General features: G+C 25.8%; 2 protein-coding genes across 3 annotated transcripts; one reads left to right on the top strand and one right to left on the bottom strand.

Moving 5' to 3' along the window:
• Positions 1-224: 224 nt before the first annotated feature.
• On the bottom strand, positions 225-5,289 carry LOC123266909 (phytanoyl-CoA dioxygenase domain-containing protein 1 homolog). Of its 2 annotated transcripts, none has more exons than XM_044731356.1 (5): positions 5,126-5,289; positions 3,059-3,202; positions 2,824-2,937; positions 793-943; positions 225-718 (listed from the first exon to the last, which is right to left on the bottom strand). In XM_044731356.1, the coding sequence occupies exons 1-5, from the start codon at positions 5,186-5,188 to the stop codon at positions 294-296; spliced, it is 897 nt and encodes a 298-aa protein (XP_044587291.1). In that variant the 5' UTR covers positions 5,189-5,289; the 3' UTR covers positions 225-293. The 2 variants fall into 2 exon arrangements, with proteins under 2 accessions (XP_044587291.1, XP_044587292.1); XM_044731357.1 differs by lacking the exon at positions 5,126-5,289 and adding an exon at positions 4,686-5,056 and having other exon boundaries at positions 228-718.
• Positions 5,290-8,051: 2,762 nt separating this feature from the next.
• Positions 8,052-16,324, top strand: LOC123266908. The gene is made up of 8 exons (XM_044731355.1): positions 8,052-8,260; positions 9,391-9,533; positions 10,402-10,457; positions 13,293-13,686; positions 13,797-14,058; positions 14,146-14,245; positions 14,326-14,510; positions 15,678-16,324. The coding sequence occupies exons 2-8, from the start codon at positions 9,441-9,443 to the stop codon at positions 16,262-16,264; spliced, it is 1,677 nt and encodes a 558-aa protein (XP_044587290.1). The 5' UTR covers positions 8,052-8,260; positions 9,391-9,440; the 3' UTR covers positions 16,265-16,324.
• Positions 16,325-20,065: the final 3,741 nt, after the last annotated feature.

Genomic DNA, 20,065 nt, shown 5'->3' with positions numbered 1-20,065 from the left:
TTTTTTAAAAATCAAGAAATATTTTTTTTATAAAATTAAATTTTGAACAATTTTTATTTGATAAATTTTTTATAGTACCAATATTAAAAATTAAAACAATATTATTTAAAATTGCGGCAAAAATTTTGACCCTATATATAAGATAAAAAAAGTAGCTTTTTACAAATAAAATAATTATTCTGTAAAGCAGAGTATTTTTTGTAAGCGAAATAAATCTAAGTGAATATATGCAATCTTATTTATTTTCAACAATAATAACAATTATAATAATAAATGCAGTAGGTAAAAAAAATCTAATTTTTATAAAGAAGCGGAAAGCCACCCTCTGGGGGTTGGAGCCAGTTGTCTTTAGCGTAGGTGGTCAGCTTAGTTTCAATAACATGAAAAGTGTATGCGTGCCGTGATTTATCGCTCTTGTTGGCTTTGGAGAAGTGTACAACCAGCCCGTGGAGAAGAATACAGGAGCCTCTGCGTACTGGGACTGCGCGGAAGTTGCTGGTCGGATAACAAGGGGTTCCTCGGTCGTATATCAAGATATCTTTCGACGACTCGGGGTAATCTTTGTTCCTGATGTATCGCCGATGGACTCCGCTCTTGTGGGAACCCGGGGCGACCCACAAGCACCCGTTCTCTAGGGTCGCATCGTCCAGCGCTATCCAGAACCCGACCAGCTTCATCGGCTCCACGTGCAGGTACGATGCGTCTTGGTGAGCTATCACTTTTATTGTCAATTAAATTATATGATTTATTATTTGGTGAGATAGATTTTTTTTTTCTTTTAGCTGTTAGTACCTTCTGAACCAAGTCCTGGATTTTTGTAGATGTACATCGACTGACAGACTGCTGGTTCTTGGAAGTTTAATTGAAATGCTGTTTCTTTTACTCTTTCGTCAAATGTTATTCTTTTGAAAGTTGGATGAAGCCAGTGAAGTGCGTGGCCTACCTGATAGTTATAATTATAAAAAAATTTATTTTACTATTTAAAAATTTTTAATTATAATTATAATATTATACTAGCAACCTTGCAGTCACTATGTGACTGCCGTAACTTGTAAACTATGAATAAATAAAATTTTGCTTTATTAAATAATGAATTTTGTTAAATTGCACTGTAATTTTTTATTTTTGGAGTTTTTAAAGATATAAGCTCATCCCGATGTTACACTCTTCAAAAGCTTTCATTTGAGTACCCACATGCATTTTGATATATTTTTCATGTATACATATATATAATATAATATATATAAATGTATAACAAATTGATGTGGGTACTCAAATGAAAGCTCTTGATGAGTGTAATATGAGGATGAGCTTTTATCTTTAAAAATCTCAATAGTTGACAAGATACAAGATCATTTCTTAACTATTGACATTTTTAAAGATATAAGCTCATCCCGATGTTACACTCATCAAGAGCTTTCATTTGAGTACCCACATGTATTTTGATATATTTTTTATATATACATATATATAATAGATATAAATATATGAAAAATTGATGTGGGTACTCAAATGAAAGGTCTCAATGAGTGTAATATGGGGATGAGCTTATATCTTTAAAAATGTCAGTAGTTGACAAGATACCAGGTCATTTTTTAATTATTGACATTTTTAACGATATAAGCTCATCCCGATGTTACACTCATCAAAAGCTTTCATTTGAGTACCCACATGCATTTTGATATATTTTTCATGTATACATATATATAATATAATATATATAAATGTATAACAAATTGATGTGGGTACTCAAATGAAAGCTCTTGATGAGTGTAATATGGGGATGAGCTTTTATCTTTAAAAATCTCAATAGTTGACAAGATACAAGATCATTTCTGAATTATTGACATTTTTAAAGATATAAGCTCATCCCGATGTTACACTCATCAAGAGGTTTCATTTGAGTACCCACATGTATTTTGATATATTTTTTATATATACATATATATAATAGATATAAATATATGAAAAATTGATGTGGGTACTCAAATGAAAGGTCTCAATGAGTGTAATATGGGGATGAGCTTATATCTTTAAAAATGTCAGTAGTTGACAAGATACCAGGTCATTTTTTAATTATTGACATTTTTAACGATATAAGCTCATCCCGATGTTACACTCATCAAAAGCTTTCATTTGAGTACCCACATGCATTTTTGATATATTTTTCATGTATACATATATATAATATTTATAAATATATGAAAAATTGATGTGGGTACTCAAATGAAAAGTCTTGGTGAGGGTAATATCGGGATGAGCTTATATCTTTAAAAATGTCAACAGTTCACAAGATATAAGGTAATTTCGTAAATTATGTATCTAGAGATAGAGCATTTCCAAATGCAGCCTAAATTCTTATCATCATAAATTGACTATCAGTGAAAATGATATGAAACATTGAAAAAGCACAACTCCAGGTTAAGACTTTTTCAACGACACCAAATTTAACCATAAAAACTCATTTTATGATATTAATACACTGGCCACAAAATTTTGCTTATTCTCTTAATAATATAGATTATTTAAAAATTTTTAATAAATTTAAATTATTACAAAATTTTTAATTATAATATTATTTAAAAATTGTTAATCATGATATTATTAAAAATTTTTTAATTACTTTTTTTAATTTAATTAAAGTAACTTAAAATTAAAAATTTCATATTTCTTCACAATTAATTATCAAAAATAATTGTAACATTGTATCTAATTAATGTTAAGTATTGATTAGTACTAGAGTTAGTGGCTTACATAATATAATCTCTAATTAATTATTAGCTTTAATTAAGAAAAAATCGATGGGATAAAAAATATTTTTACCTTGTTTAATGATACTCTTGGATGAACTTTTAACTTTCCATTGTCTTCTAATGACTCTGACTCAAAAAAATAACTTATTTTGTGAGCGCTGTCCATAAAATATTCATCCTTACTCTAAATAAAAGAATTAAGAAATAAAATGTAATTGTAACTTAGAAAAACTTATTAATTCACTAAATTAAAAGATAATTAAAAAATGACAATTCTTGAAAAAAACAATTAAAAGTTATAGTACCTGTTGAAGTTCAATAGTATTGAAAACTTTTCTTTGATTTTCTGGAGGTAGATTATTTGTTAAATCTTCGCCGCAAGCCTTCATTTCTTCAACTTCTTCCGGAGAGAAGAAATCTTCAAGAACAACGTATCCATCTTTTTCAAGCTAATTTTATAAATATGAAATCATCTATTAATGATCTTAGATTTAATATTAATAATTAATAATTTTTTCAGGAATAAAAGTGACATTGATATCAAGGATTCATGAACAAGTAATGTAAAATTTTAAAGGTCGCTGAATAATTGCGTTGAAAATTGGTCAATAGCGTGGGATAAAACAGCAGGTGAGAATCATAGATCAAAATAAATTCACGATGAATGAGCAGAATAAAATAGGATTTCCTCATTCTTGCTATTAACATTTACTCATTGTCTATTTTTGTTATTTTATTTACCCGCGTTGAATTTTTTATTAGATTTTCAATAAAATTCAATTATTCAAAATTAACAACTTTTTTTTTTTTTCAATAGACATTGAAGAAATATAAAAATTTTATTAAGTTGATTTATAATTTTTTTTTTATTAATTTAAAAAGTAAAAAAATTATTTATTGAAATAAATAAAATCAATATTAATAAATTTAAATAAATTATTATTTTAGTATTAAATTAAATTTTTTTTTATTTAAAGAGTAATAAAATAATTTATTAAAAAAAAAATTAGCAAACTTAAATTGTAAAAATTTTTTGAATAAATTATTAAAAAAAAATTTACATAAATAAATTTTAATAAATAATTATTTTAGTATTAAATAAAATTTTTTTTACTAATTTAAAAAGTAATAAAATAATTTATAAAAAAAAATTATAAAAATTTTTTTAATAAATTCTAAAAAAAATTACATAAATAAATATTAATGATTAATTAGTTTAATATTCAATAAATTTTTTTTACTAATTCAAAGAATAATAATATAATTTATTAAGAAAACAATTAGCCAACTTAAATTATAAAAATCTTTTTAATGAATTATAAAAAAAAATACATAAATAAATTTTAATCCTAAACAATTATTTTATTATCAAATAAATCTTTTTTACTATTTGAAAGAGTAATAAAATAATTTATTAAAAAAAAATGAGTAATTTTAAATTGTAAAAATTTTTGTAATAAATTATAAAAAAAAAATTTTAATAAATAATTATTTTAACATTGAATAAAATTTTTTTACTAATTTAAAGAGTAATAAAAGAATTTATTAAAAAGAAATTAGCAAACTTAAATATAAAAATTTTTTGAATAAATTATTAAAAAAAAAAAAATTACATAAATAAATTAAAATGAATAATTATTTTAGTATTAAATAATTTTTTTTTTATTAATTTAAAGAGTAATAAAATAATTTATGAAAAAAAATTATCAAACTTAAATGGTAAAAATTATTTAAATAAATTAAAATAAATAAAATTTCAAATGTCTGAAGATTTCAGTATGAAAAATAAAAAAACCGTGTTATTTAATCTGACCTTTAAAGTATAAGTTCATGCCTTGAATTTTTACTAAAACAAACTAATCAACCCGGCAAAAAAAATTCCCGCTTAATAGAATAAATAAAGTAATTAATTAAAAAAGTAACTAAACTCACCTGCAATTGTATGTCCTTCATTGTAATAAACCAAAAAAACAAAGTGACTTCTTGAGCAAGCACTCTCGTTAAAACTAAGCCGACAATACAATGCAGGCGTGAAAGTTTATTATCATAAATAATAATAAAATAAATATAATATCCAAGTATATCTATATCCTTGATATGAAAGTAAAGATGAATAGATTCAACTGTCCGGCGATTGACCGCGCTCGTTTGAGAGAAGGAAGCGATAGCGAGATTTTTCACTGCACTTTTCTTCTCGATATATTATTTATATAAAACGCTAATTTTATTTAGAACGTTAAACGGCGCGTCGATGTAATGATATGTGAGCTATGTGCGCTAAACTCACTACTATCATATATATTCAGAGCTGATGCGCGTGATCCACGTATGAGTAATTGAGATAGTGAGTAACCATCCTAACACATACTTACACTAAGTAATATTAAAACATGTGCTGAGAATGTGTAAATCTCATATGTGATATGACTACACATGTGTAATGAGATTTTTATACTTGGCACTTGTTTCTTTAGCTTTAGCTTTTGCTTCCGCTCTTCTTAAAAATACACTCTTATTTGTCATCTAGTATTATTAAGCGGCCAATCTTTGTTTCTTCTTCGCTCTTTTACTTCACAGAAGTTTTCACAGAGGAACTGATAAATTTATGCATTTATAAATGTAAGTTTAATGTAATTTTTTTTTTTTTTGGTTGATAAATATACAGAGGAACTGTTGGGCAATTATAATAATGAATAATTTATGATAAAGTGAGGCTTTATATGACGAAAGTTTAAATTTTAATACTGAGCGCGTGGGCGTTTTTATGGTAGTAATGTCTGAGAGCGTGTTTTTCTATATATGGGGCATGAGTATTAAAACAAATATTTTTGTAGTGGATGAAATGTATCTGTAGTGACTGATAACCTTGATGACTTTTCTTGATGAATGCTAGCTTGTCTGAAGAGAAGTTTTATTTGTAAGAAGTTTGAGTTTTTTTATCTGTAATTTTTGGAGAATTTTGCAGGGAAAAATTGTTTTTGGATTTTAAATAATTTATTTTTAGAAAATTATATTAAGTTAGAATTTTTTTTTGAGGAATTGATTTTTTAAATCGGGAAATTTTAGTCACATGTTGAAATTTAAAAAAATTAGGAAGGTAATAAATTGAAATTTATTTTATTTATTTAATTAATTTTAAATAAGAAATTGAAGAAAAAAAAGTTTTTACAATAAATTTAATTAAAAAAATATATTTACTCAATTTTATTCATTCTAAAAATTTTAGCTCAAAAATTTTTTAAAATTGAAAAAAATTAGTTAGTTTTTTAACTATTGACAATTTTAAACATATAAGCTCATTCTGATGTTGAACTCATTAAGAGCTTTCATCTGAGTATCCACATGCATTTTTGATATATTTTTCATATATTCATATATATAAATATATAAAATATATGAAAAGTTGATGTGGGTACTTAAATGAAAGGTCTTGATGAATGTAACATCGGGATGAGCTTATATCTTTAAAAATGTCGATATTTCACAAGATAAAAGGTAATTTATTAATTATGTTTCTAGAGAGCATTTTTGGATGCAATCTAAATACTTTTAATAAATTGACTATTGGTAAGAATTATATGAAACCATAAAAAGGCACAGCTCCAGGTCAAGACTTTTCCAACAATACCAAATTTAACCAAAAAACTCATTTTATCATATAAATGTACTGGCCACAAAATTTTGCTTATTCTCTTAATGATAATGACTTTTGGTAAAATTGCACTGTATTTTTTTAACTATTGACGTTTTTAAAGATATGAGCTCATCCCGATGTTGCACTCATCAAGAGCTTTCATTTGAGTACCCGGATGCATTTTTGATATATTTTTCATATATTCATATATTATATATAAATATATAAAATATATGAAAAATTGATGTAGGTAATCAAGTGAAAGGTCTCGATGAGTGTAATGTCAAGATGAGGTTATATCTTTAAAAATGTCAATGGTTCACAAGATACAAGGTCATTTCTTAATTATTGATATTTTTAAAAATGTAAGCTCATCCCGAAGTTACACTCATTAAGAGCTTTCATTTGAGTACCCAGCTTATATCTTTAAAACTGTCAATAGTTCACAAGATAAAAGGTAATTTCTTAATTTCGTATCTAGAGATAGAGTATTTTCGGATGCAGTCTAAATACTTATCATAATAAATTGACTATTGGTAAGATTGATATGAAACCATGAAAATGCACTACTACAGGTCAAAACTTTTGCAACGATACCAAATTTAATCATAAAAACCCATTTTATCATATAAATACACTGGTCACAAAATTTTGCTTATTCTCTTAATAATATAGATTAATTTTAAAAAATTTAAACTTTAAAATCTAACTCAGGAATTAAATTTTTAATTTCTGAAAATTGAAAAAAAAATAATTAGTTTTAAAAAGAATATAAAAAAAATCAATGTTTTAAAATGAACAATATTGAAAAAACTTCCGATATAAAATTTAATTTCTCAAAAAAATTTACTAAAATTTTTTATCAAAACTTATTTAATAAAATAAAATATCCAAAAAATTTGAACAAAAAACTAAAACCAGAGTTAAATTAACCTTGTTGCTTTCTGTGAAGACTATACAGTACCTTTCTAATGAACTTTCAATCTAAAAAAATTCTAAGTACCCCAGACCCAAATTATCTCTCCGCTGCATAAATAACAATCATCATCTTCACTGCCAAAATTCCGCAAAAAATTCCAAAAGACGCAACTAATTTTATTTCCCAGCAAAGCTAATTAAAATATCTAAAAGTTATATCACCCATATTCAGATTCGGATTGAAAAATCCAGTCTATCATCTCGGCCGGCAATCTGAACATATTTGGAAGTTGTCTTAAGTATGTTGCGAAAGTAAGACACTAGACAAATCTAGAACGTAGGTTGGAGGTAAGTCGCCGGTTGCCGGTCGCCGAGTGGGATTAAATTATTTTCCTCCGACAACAACAACATTTATATTCACAAATTTAAAAACCGTAATCTATTATTTTGAATACTCGGTCAACAGAGATGACATCAGGCCCCGCATTAACATTTCTTCTCAAGATCGTTAAGTCCTACTCGCTCATTTTTACTCATAATTTACGATTTATTTTTAAAGAATCTTTAAACAAAATGAAAAAAATTTCTTCTTCTGTAAAAAATTCGGCAAATCACGGGCATTATTAAATTATTTGTTGGTAATTCTTTAAAATAATGATCGTTAGAGTGAGACAGCAGAAACCGGCATGCAAAGGTGGGGCGGAGAGACTGGTTTAGCAGATAGAAAGCCCTTCTTTACAATACCAGTATCTCTCATACCTCGTACCATCGACGGTCTACATTAAATAGTCCGCTTAATTATTTATTTGTTTATTTTTTTATTTATTTGTCAGTTTGTGTCTTTTATCATCGAGCAACTATTGTCGCTGCTTTTGTAATCGGCTGCACTTGTTCCGCAGTTACGGCAACAGTTGATGCCATTTAAACTCTGCTCAGAATGGTGCCCTATTTTTGTGTAATAACTGTTTGATACTTTTGTATACGTTGTACCGATCCAACAGCGGTGACATGTGACCTATTTATTGAAAAATTTTATCTGTTAAACTTTCAAATTTACTTTTTACTATCTTGCTTTTTATTAAAAATTTATCAATTTTTTTTATCTCGAAAATTACTTTTCAATTTAATTATTTTTTATTTTTTTATTAAAAATAAATTTTAGTTTTTTTAGTGATCTTTTTTTTTAATTTTTGCAATTAATTATTGTTATAAAATTATTTTATTAATTAAATTAAATTTTTTTACATTAAAAATCAATTTAAAAAAATTTTTTTAGTTACTAAATTATTTTTATTAAGATTTTTGCATAAATTTTGATTTTAAAATTATTTTATTAATTAAATTAAATTTTTTTACAATAAAAATGAATTTAAAAAAATTTTATTAGTTACTAAATAATGTTTTTTGAGACTTTTGCTGTAAATTTTGATTTTTAAATTATTTAATTAAATTAAAAATTTTTTTATATTAAAAATGAATTAAAAAAATTTTTTTAGTTACTAAATTATTTTTTTTAAGATTTTTGCACTAAATTTTTGTTATAAAATTATTTTATTAATTAAATAAAATTTTTTTACATTAAAAATGAATTTAAAAAAAATTTTTTAGCTACTAAATTATTTTTTTTAAGATTTTTGAAATAAATTTTGATTTTAAAATAATTTGATTAATTAAATTAAATTTTTTTATATTAAAAATGAACTTAAAAAAATTTTTTTTGTTACTAAATTATTTTTTTTAAGATTTTTGCAACAAATTTTAACTCTAAAATTATTTATTTATTTAATAAAATTCTTTCACGAAAAAATAATTAAAAAAATTTTTTTTCTAAAATATCTGCAATAAATTTTATTTATAAAATAATTATTAATTTATTTAATTAATAAAATAAAATAAAATTTTTGTATAAAAAATAAATTTTTAAGATTATTTTTATTTAATATTTAATATTAACTATAAAAAATTTGATCTATATCTCTTTTTACTTAATTTGTAATTTTTAATTAAAAATATTATCCCTAAATTAAAAAACAATAATCAAAAAAATAAATATAATTTATAACAAATAAAAATTTTTTATTCCAGTAATAAATTAAACATAAAGTTTAATAATTAATTAATTAAAAAGAAAAAAAATGGGCCAAGTGTGGTGTAAAAATAAAAATTGGAAGGAACAGGATACTAATAAATCTCCATTAGACAGAGTTTTTTTGCGTTGTGCGCAGCGAGTAAGTATTAATTACACTAATTACAATTGTTATCATCCTCATAACATCAACAATAATAAAAATAATGATAATTGTTATTACCACAAAGTATATTTGATATTTTAATAGTTAGTAATTAAAACATTGCATGATGAATAAAAAACGTAAATAAATTTTTTCATAAGCGGGGATAACGAGTTCCGTTAGTTTGCTTGTAAAACAAGAAAAACAAAGCAAACTTTTGATTTTCAGCATTTAATCGGGAAGTTGCGCAATTTTTATTACAAAAATTCGAGTTGCATAAAAATTGCCAGCTCCAGCGATTTGTGTCCGGCGCAGAATATTCTTCGTTTAATTTAAACTAAAAAAAAAAAATTATTTTTCATAAAGATGTTAATTTGTTGATAGCTCGAGCTTAACAAATGACAATTATGATTAACATTAATTAACTGGGAGTTAGAGATCCGGCGATAATTGAAAATATTAAAAAGGAAGATTAATATGAAATGACATGTGTGCATATGATTGTACGTTTTTCGTCTCTGAATTGCACATAACACAAAATGTAACATGTTATGCAACGAAACACGATGCCATATGCAGGTTTGAGAGCATATGCATATGCTTCACTAGTGCATGTGAATTTATCTAGCGTAACGTCATTCTGCGCAATATCTAGAGCTCTTGAAATTAATTGAATGCTACACGCTGTTTATTCATAGAATATTTACTAAATACCTACGTGTATTATTTTGCGAACTTGAATAAGATATTGTCATTCCCAATTCATTGTTGTGTTATTATTTAAATTTTTTCATGCTTCTTTTTTTTTTTTTTTTTTTTTATTATATAAAATTTAAATCAGATTTTTATGAATTTTTGTTTTTAGATTTATCCGAGATTTAAAGATGATGGACTTAATGGAGCTACACAAAGAGTTTCGAGGTATATTATCAGTAATATTTTTTCTTTTTTTATTATTTATTTTTATTTCTTCTTATTTCAGATCTTTTTTTATTTCTTATTTGAGAAATTTTTTTTCATTTCTTCTTATTTGAAATTCTTTTTATTTCTTTTTATTTTAGGAATTTTTTGATTTTTTCTTATATACAAATATAAATCATATCCAACCCGTTAAAAATTTTTTAAATAATTATTATTGTTTTATTTTAATAAATTTACAATTAATATTTGAGTAATAACTACTAGAAACCTGGCAGATACTATGTGACTGCCATGACTTGTGAACTAAAAAAAATTGAAATTTTCCTTTATTAAATATTCACTTCTGTTAAATTGCACTGTACTTTCTTAAATATTGACATTTTCAAAGATATCAGCTCATCCCGAAGATATACTCATCAAGAGCTTTCATTTAAGTACCCACATGCATTTTGATATATTTTTCATCTATACATATCCGTAATATATCGATATTGCCATTCTAATACGTCGTATCCCACAAAATTTGACGTATTGAATTTTTTTGAAAAATAGAATCACAACAATATTATGCAAGTCATGTTAAAAATTTAAAGCTCAAATGGTTTAATAACTATTTTTAAATAAATATTTTCATCCGTTGAATTCCATTTAATCAATGTTAAAAATAAACTGTTTTTACCGACTGTTGTAAAATTTTCTAAATGTGGGATACAACGTATTAGAATGGCAGTATCGATATGTAAATATATAAAAAATTGATGTGGGTACTCAAATGAAAGGTCTTGATGAGTGTAATGTCGGGATGAGCTTATATCTTTAAAAATGTCAATAGTTCACAAGATACAATGTCATTTCTTAATTATTGACGTTTTTAAAGGTATAAGCTTATCCCGATGTCACACTCATCGAGACCTTTCGTTGGATTACCCCCTTTTTAAAAAAAAAGATTTAAAACGATTCAACCCATGTAAAATGTATATCTATATACTTGTCAAGTTGAATCTTTTTTATTCGCTTTGAGTCGTTTCGAATCTTTTCAAATCTCTTTTTCTAATCAGGGGCACATGCACATACATGCATATATCTAATGTAGGCCTACATGGCATTTTTTATATATTATATACATGGTATTTGTGAAACATATAAATACTAGCAGTTCGCTCCGGCTTAGCACGGGTATTTAACAAAAATTTTCAAATTATTTATAATATAAGATAGCCTATGTCACCCGGGGATAGTGTAGCTTTCCAACAGTGAAAGAATTTTTCAAATCGGTTCAGTAGTTTCGGAGCTTATTCAATGCAAACAAAAAAACAAACAAACAAACAAACAATCAAATCTTTCCTCTATATTATATTAGTATAAATGAGAAAGAAATTTATTGAAAGTTTTGAAGCTTATTTTGAGATATTTTATGTTATTTTATGTCGTTTTATAAATGCGGCCATGTAACAACGAAAATTCTAAATTTCTCAACTAATAATAAACTTGTCAACTTTTTGGCCTAAAAACCTTTTAGCGGATGCAAAAACGATTCGATTGGTATATAATAATCATGAGGAAGAAATTTATTGAAAGTTTTGAAGCCTATTTTAAGATATTTTATGTTATTTTATGTCGTTTTATGAACGTGGCAATGTAACAATGAAAATTCGAAATTTCTGAAATTATAATAAAATTTTCAACTTTTTGGCCTGAAAACCTTGTAGCGGGTGCTAAAACAATTTGATTGGTATATAATGATCATGAGAAATAAATTTATTAAAAGTTTTGAAGCCTATTTTATGTAGTTTTATGAACGCGGCCATGTAACAACGAAAATTTTAAATTTTTTAAATAATAATAAACTTGTCAACTTTTTGGCCTAAAAACCTTTTAGCGGATACAAAAACGATTCGATTGGTATATAATAATCACTAGCAGTTCACCCCAGCTTAGCACGGGTATTTAACAAAAATTTTCGAATTATTTATAATTTTAGATAGCCTATGTCACCCGGGGATAGTGTAGCTTTCCAACAGTGAAAGAATTTTTCAAATTGGTTCAGTAGTTTTGGAGCCTATTCAATGCAAACAAACAAACAAACATACAAACAATCAAATTTTTCCGCTTTATAATATTAGTATAGATGAAAAATTGATGTGGGTATTCAAATGAAAGGTCTTGATGAGTGTAATATCGAGATGAGCTTATATCTTTAAAAATGTCAATAGTTCACAAGATACAAGGTCATTTCTTAATTATGTATCTAGAGATAGATCATTTTCGAATGCAGCCTAAATACTTATTATAATAAATTGACTATCACTGAGAATGAAATGAAACCTTGAAAAGGCTCAAATTCAAATCAAGACCTTTGCAATGACACTAAATTTTACTAAAAAAACCGATTTTATCATATGACTATCCTAGAAACAAAATTTTTCTTATTCTCTTAATAATATAAGATTTTAAGATATATTCAATTTAAAAAAAAATTTAATGAATTTCTTCTTAAAATAAATTTTTTTTCATCTTATTTCTTCTTAAATAAAAATTATCATTACTTCAAAAAAAGTCTTAGCATTAAAATTATTTCAGAGATACGGTAGTATTTTGAACCAAGTACGCGTTCAACATATATAATTTATAAAAAGTGCACATGCGCGATCTAAATAAATCTATCCACTATATCTACAGAATAAAAGAAGCTACAACTTTTCTTTCCTAACATTTTAAATAAAAAAAAAAATTTCTTCCTCATTATTAAAAAATCATCTGTCCAAGTCTTTGTAGATGTAAATTAAATGAAGAATATAATTACTATCATAATTCATAATAAATTAAATTTTCCAGTTCGGAAATCGGATATGCAGGATCACCTTCAACGAAGGAATTACTCCGAAGTCGCAGTATCAGTTCCGTGGACCGTCCATTCCAGCAGAGCGACTGGGTAGACGTTAACCTGGAAGTAACAACTCCGAAAACAGGAAATAAAAATAAAAACAATAATAACTTGACGAGCACGAACCGTTCATTAGACTTGTCACTGTACCAAGTAAAAACCCCGGTCCCGGCTTATAAGAATTGTAAAACTCCGCCGGTGCCTCCGCCCAGGAAGAAAAGACGTAAAAAAATACGATCATTACCCGCGTTGAAGATTAATGAACGTGCAAGTCGTAATAACATTGTTAAAAGTAAGAAAGATGTTGAAGGAAAAGAGAAGCGCAGGGAATTTTACGAACACAAAGTAAGCGATCTATTAAATAATTATTTATTAAATAAAAATATTGTTTAAATTTTATTAAATAAGACTTGGAGCTTTTTGATTAAGTTATTTATGGAAATAAACTCGTGTAGGTTAACGGGACAGGAGTAATAATTCCCAGCAAAGTTGTCTCAGGCTGGAAATCTGCAGAAGGACTATCTAGTCATAATCAAAAGTTACCCGAAATTAATAATACTTTTAAAGTTAATAATATAAGTACCAGTAGTTTGCCTAATTACGATCAATTTAAATTATCTGAACTTTCAAATGCTGAGAATTGTAAAGATCAACTAAAACTGAGTGGAAATAAATCCCTCGAGAGTCTAAAGTATTGTAAATATCAAAACTCCTCTGGTGAGTCATTTCATAAAGTCACTTTGCGAGTTGCTTGTTTGTTAATTCTTTATTGTTAATTATTTGTTTATTCGAAAACTCCTTCAGGACGAAAGTTCACGGAGAAAACGTCTAGCAGGATTCCGGTTATGCAGAACAGTGAAAATCTTAAATTTTTGGTCAAAGGAACTTCGTCGTATCCTAATAGGTTTATTTAATTTTTTTATTTATTAAATAAGTTCTGTAATTTTTTATGAAGAAATAATTTTTTTCAAATAAATGTTTTAGGAATTCTAACAAATATCAAGAATCGAGGCCAGAAAGAAGAAATAAAGAAAACGAACGGAATTACTATTCGCTAACTGGAGACTTTGATAAATTCAAACAACGAGACGTAAATTATTTATTTTCACCGAACGAAATTACCACGTCACGTTCTCATCCGTTTTTAAATAACGAAAGCACTAAAACTGGTAAGTTCTTTTTTTTTTTTGTGATTGTTTAAGTTGGGTGCAATAAAGTAATAAAAATACCTGGGAAAAAAATCTTGTTTGTTACAGAAAAATCTGTTGAATTTACAAGGAAAAAATGTAAAATTAAGATTTAAAAAAAAATTTAATTTACATGGAAAAATATGTAAATTTAACATTAGAAAACTTATAAATTTTACATGGAAAAATGTAAATGCAAGATTGGAAAATTTGCAAATTTTTATTGGAAAAAAATGTCAATTTTACATTAGAAAAATTTTTAATTTACATAAAAAAAATGTAAATTTATCATTCAAAAATTTGTAAATTTTCAATGGGAAATATGTAAATTTAACATTAGAAATTTTTTTATTTTACATAGAAAAAATGTAAATTCTACATTAAAAAATTTGTAAATTTTACATTAGAAAATATTTCAATTTTACATGGAAAATTGTAAATTCAACATTGGAAAATTTGTAAATTTTTAATTGAAACAAAATGTCAATTACAGTAGAAAAATTTTTTATTTTACATGGAAAGAATGTAAATTTTACTTAGAAAAAAATAAATTATATAAAATCAAACAAAATTATATATGGTTAAAATTTTTTTATATAAAATTATATATTATATAATTATATAAAATTTTTTTTTCTCGGATATTTTTTTTTTACATATCCATACCTGTAAAAAACAGTTTTTTGTAAATATAAGATTATTTAACAAGTTAATTTTTTTCATGTAACTAGGGTAAAAGACACCATTAGTGGCGGGGACGCCATTACTGACACTTTCTTTGATTTTGGTACTCATTCAATTAATGAAATCATTAATTTCAATACTGAATATATTATTTCTAATATTTAAGACCTTTAGATCACAAAAATTTTTCATTTTTATTCCAAATAGAACATTTTTTCATTGAAAGAAAAAGTGCCACGAGTAGGGGTTAAAGGTGCCACTAATGGGGTCTTTCTTTACCTTATAATAAAATAGATAATAAAAGACACTGAAGTTAACTGAAATTAGAAATTAAATAATTATGAAAAAAATTCTACCTCTAAAAATAAAAAAAAAATTATAAGTAAAAGTTTTTTGTTGTAATCTATTTATTATAAAAATAGTCAGCTAGCTTATCATAAATAATAAGTGTAATTGTTGGTTCAGATTACAACAGTGAATTCCGGCCGAAATTAATCCTAAGGCGAGTCCACTCGGACGACAACGGATCATTAGACATAATGTCAAGATCAGAAGACTTTGTCACTAAATCGATATCCGAAGAATCGCTTCCCAGCGCGCTGATGGAAGATGATGACCTCAACTTATTCGAGGACAATACCAAGGATCCGGTCAAAAATGAGATCACTAAAATTCGCGAGGAGCTCGAGGCAGTGACTAATGAAATAAAAACCCCGCCGCGGAGCCCTCAGCTCGCAAAAAACTCCACCAAGCTCAGGCTTCCAGAAGTTTACGCTGACAAAGAAAATATTAATTCGATGACTCCTAGTTTAAGCGAGTTCGAGGTGACGCTCTCGGAGCTCCTGGAGAACAATTCCCGAGAAGGTGTTGATGGTAAAAATCTCGGCGATTCTAACTCCGACTCCGAGCTGGGTCAGGATAATTTTAAGAGTCAGAGTCAGAATGTCAGTCTGATAAATATTCCAGCTCCGCCGAGGAGGAAGAGGAGGAAAACCCTCAAGTCTAATTCTGATGACTCGGGGTTTGATTTTTATGTTGATAGGCTTATTTAAATTTTTTTAACTGTGGAAAATTTTTTAATAATTAAGATTTTTTTTTATTAATTTATTTATAATTATTTTAACTTTTTCCACAAAAATTCTAGAGTTACCTTTGTAATAAGAGTAATATATTGATTATGTTTAAAAAATAAATAATTAAAATAATTTTATTATTATTATTATTAACAAAAAATATTAATTGTTAAAATCAAATTTTAATTAAAAATTATAAAATATTTTATGTAAATAAAAAATATTATTAGAAAAAAAATTTTTTTTTTTAATTTCTGCGGAATTATTGTAGATAGGGCAAATGTACCAGTGGTTGACCGATTAATGATTTTTGGCATTTCAATTGATCGTAATTTAATTATTATATGCTAAAAGAAAATAATTCAAAGTTTATTTAAACTTTAAATATTTAAGTTTTTGATATGTGATGTTATTTATTTGAATTATTAATAAAATTACTTATACAGGGTGGCGATTGACCTGAAAAAATTGGAAAACCTGGAAATGTCAGGGAATTTTAAATTTCTGGAGTAGTCAGTGAAAAGTCAGGGAGTTTTAACTTGGGTCAGGGAAATTTCTAGTTTATTTTAAAAAATAAACTAGAATGCTGTAGAAATAATAAATTAGTTCTATAAAAATGCTTACCGTAAGATGGACGGTGTGGCTTAATGTATATAGAATAAGCGAAAGGAAATTTAGTATAGACCGGATAGCTCAAATGGTAGAGTAGCCGACATGTCTTCGGAAGGTTCTGGGTTCGAATCCCAGTCCGAGCTATCTAATAATTTTTTCTCGCATATTCTATAAACTCACATTAAGATGATCCTCTCCACATTCTTTTCTCAATCCTTTCCTACCAATATCCTGTTACGTGAATGTGGAACGCTTCACGTAATAATTACCGTAACTACTATTCTTTCCCGCTTCGCAGCATTATTTATATTTGTAAAAACCGTACTGTAGATAGGTAATGTTTAATATTAATTGATGTTATTTAATTTCTTAATTTATATTTCTTCTTTTGTGTGATCAATAACATTAAAAAAACTAAATGTATGGATAATTGATAATAAAAAAGAAGTATAACTTCTCAATGATTAATGATAATAATAATATCAATTATTGTATTTTCAAAAGTTATAAACATTTAATCGAAAGAAACTGATCTTTTTTGAATAGTTGAAAATCTGCAAAAAAGTATAACATAATTTATAGTTCCAAGTTTTAACTTAATTCTGGATATTAGATATGAATTCTAGCATACAAAAATTATTTTTAAAATAATTTGCAATTATAACGAATATTTGAATAACAATTATTTTTTTGTAGGTTCTGGAATTTTATTTTTGGTCAGGGAAAAGTCATGGAAAAGTCAGGGAATTTTGAAATTAGTGTTCAGTCGTCACCCTAAATATAAATTCACATTTAAATGCAGGTAAGATAAAACGTCAGTAGTTGACTGGAATGTTCCAGTAGTTATAACTGATTATAGAACATTGATTATTTTTTAAACTTTGATTAATTTTTTATGTTTAATGTATAATGTTTTTATACTTATTTATTTAAATTAGATTTGAATTATTAGTAAACAAAATTCTTTTAGTTTAGAGCAAAACTAATAATAGTAAAAACGTAACAGATTAGTAAATTAAACTTATATTCAATAATGACAAGGGCAAAACATTTCGTTGAGGTGCATGCATGCAATTATTATTAAAAATAATGGCTATTGCTTAAAATAAACCATTAATTACTGTAAATTTATGTCTATCATTTAAATTAAAAAAAAAAAAAAATGATTTAATCTAGAATAAATTTGTAAACATCTGCAATAATTAAAAAATTATAGATATGACTACATTAAATAGGACCAAGATTTTTTCCTTAATTTCAAAATTAATGGCATAAATATTTAATATTACGGCGAAAATATTGATCCTATAAACAAAATTTTCAAATAAAAGTTATTAATTTTCTACAAAAAATTACTCTTATGATTTTTGCATAAAATTAATATTTTCACTGTAATTTCAAAATTAAGATTCATAATGAATAACTCAAATTATTTCTAATTATAAAATTTAATTTTGAAATTGCAGCTTTCTTATTGGCTCTGAGAAAAAATTATAAGAGACATTTTTTTGTATAAAATTAAATTTTCTATAACTTTTGTTTAAAAACTTTTTTTATAAGACCAATATTTTCGCCGTAATATTAAATATTTATACCATGTATTTTGTAATCAAGAAAAAAAACCTTGGCCGTAAGAATAAATAAATTATTAAAAAGTTTTGACAAAATTCGTGTAATTTTGTAATTTAACGAGGCGTCAAGATAAATTGCCAGGTTTTGCCGTATTGAGCAGAGTAAATAAAATCGTACATAGTGTAGTGCAGGAAAGGATAGAAGGATAGTAGAGTAAAATGTAGGGGCTCGAATGGGTTACAAGTACAGCGTTGTGAGGCGGGTAAAGGGTAAAGGGATAACTAAAGCTCGCGCATTCGCCAAAGGAATTTATAGAGTCTACCAACTATTTAGATAGGCTGTAGGATAGACCCGATTCACATTGGGGCGATTTCACCTTTTTGTCTCTCTGTTCTCTTTCTCGATTCTCTAAATAGCTGATACTAATACTCCCTGCAAAAACACATTTTATTTTATTCACAAGTGACTTGTAAATATTTTTTTTGGGAATTTTTTTTTAGGCAATTGCTGGAGATTTTACGAGTTGAGAAAAAAATTTTATTTACTCTAAAGGATTTAAATAATTTTATTTTATAGTTATTTATTAAGAAAAAAAAAATTTTTATTTAAAAAATAATAAAAAAATAAATTTATTACTTGATAAATAATTTGAAAATTTTTTTTTAGATAATTTAAATGTTGAAGTTAAAAAAAAAAATTTTAATTATTTTAAAAGTACTAGAAACCATGCAGTCACTATGTGAGTGCCGTGACTTGTGAATTATAAATAAATAAAATTTTGCTTTATTAAATAATGACTTTGGTTAAATTGCACTGTACTTTTTTAACTATTGACGTTTTTAAAGATATAAGCTCATCTCGATGCTACACTCATCAAGAGCTTTCATTTGAGTACCCACATGCATTTTGATATATTTTTCATATATATAGGGGAGGGGGGGGGGGCAAAATGGGGTACTTAAGAAACCGTTATGATTTTAAGTACTTAAATATGCTGATTTTTCTCGTTTTCAGTCGTAATTGAAGGAAAATAATCAAATTTAAAGTTGCCGTAGAAAAAAAATTTTTTTTTTTGCGGGCAAAATGGGGTACCCCGTGAAAAAGTGAAAAAAAAATTTCATTATCCGAAAATGAAATGTCGTTAAAAAAATAACATTTTCTTATCGATAAGTCTACGAAAGAACCCAGAGAGATGAAAAAATCACCCAAAAAAGAAACACTGTTATAGTTGACGCAATATACTCCTAACAAAAATTGAGGTAGCAAAAAAAATTTTTTAATTTTGTAGTAATTTTTGACGGGTTTCGCTTGAGTAAAAATAATATCAAGATAAAAAAAAGAGTTCCCTTGAGAAGATTCTAATTTTTGGATCTCCCGGTGAAAAATTTTTTAGACATAGTTCTCACGTAATTCCAAGCAATAGCACGAAAACACGGAAAAAAGAAAACTCGAAAATTTAAAGTATAAAATGTAAAATCGGTCCCGTCGTAATCAAAACTAGAAAAATTACAGTTTGAAATAACATTTTTCTAAATTCAATTTTTTAATTTAATATTCAGAGCTTGCAATGTAAATATTACATTTTACAATGTAATT

This window comes from Cotesia glomerata, linkage group LG6, assembly GCF_020080835.1.
Source record: "Cotesia glomerata isolate CgM1 linkage group LG6, MPM_Cglom_v2.3, whole genome shotgun sequence".
Lineage (NCBI taxonomy): Eukaryota > Metazoa > Arthropoda > Insecta > Hymenoptera > Braconidae > Cotesia > Cotesia glomerata.
Note: the sequence above shows the minus strand (reverse complement) of the source record. Positions and strands in the feature narration are given on the sequence as shown.

Bases quoted from the DNA above. Each gene is read 5' to 3' on its own strand.
- LOC123266909 (XM_044731356.1), bottom strand. From the start codon at position 5,188: ATGTGTAGTCATATCACATATGAGATTTACACATTCTCAGCACATGTT. The intron at 3,203-5,125 runs GTAAGTATGTGT...TTATAAAATTAG, and splicing joins ATGTTTTAATATTACTTAGT to CTTGAAAAAGATGGATACGT. The intron at 2,938-3,058 runs GTACTATAACTT...TCTTTTATTTAG, and splicing joins ATACTATTGAACTTCAACAG to AGTAAGGATGAATATTTTAT.
- LOC123266908 (XM_044731355.1), top strand. From the start codon at position 9,441: ATGGGCCAAGTGTGGTGTAAAAATAAAAATTGGAAGGAACAGGATACT. The intron at 10,458-13,292 runs GTATATTATCAG...TAAATTTTCCAG, and splicing joins GCTACACAAAGAGTTTCGAG to TTCGGAAATCGGATATGCAG. The intron at 14,246-14,325 runs GTTTATTTAATT...TAAATGTTTTAG, and splicing joins ACTTCGTCGTATCCTAATAG to GAATTCTAACAAATATCAAG.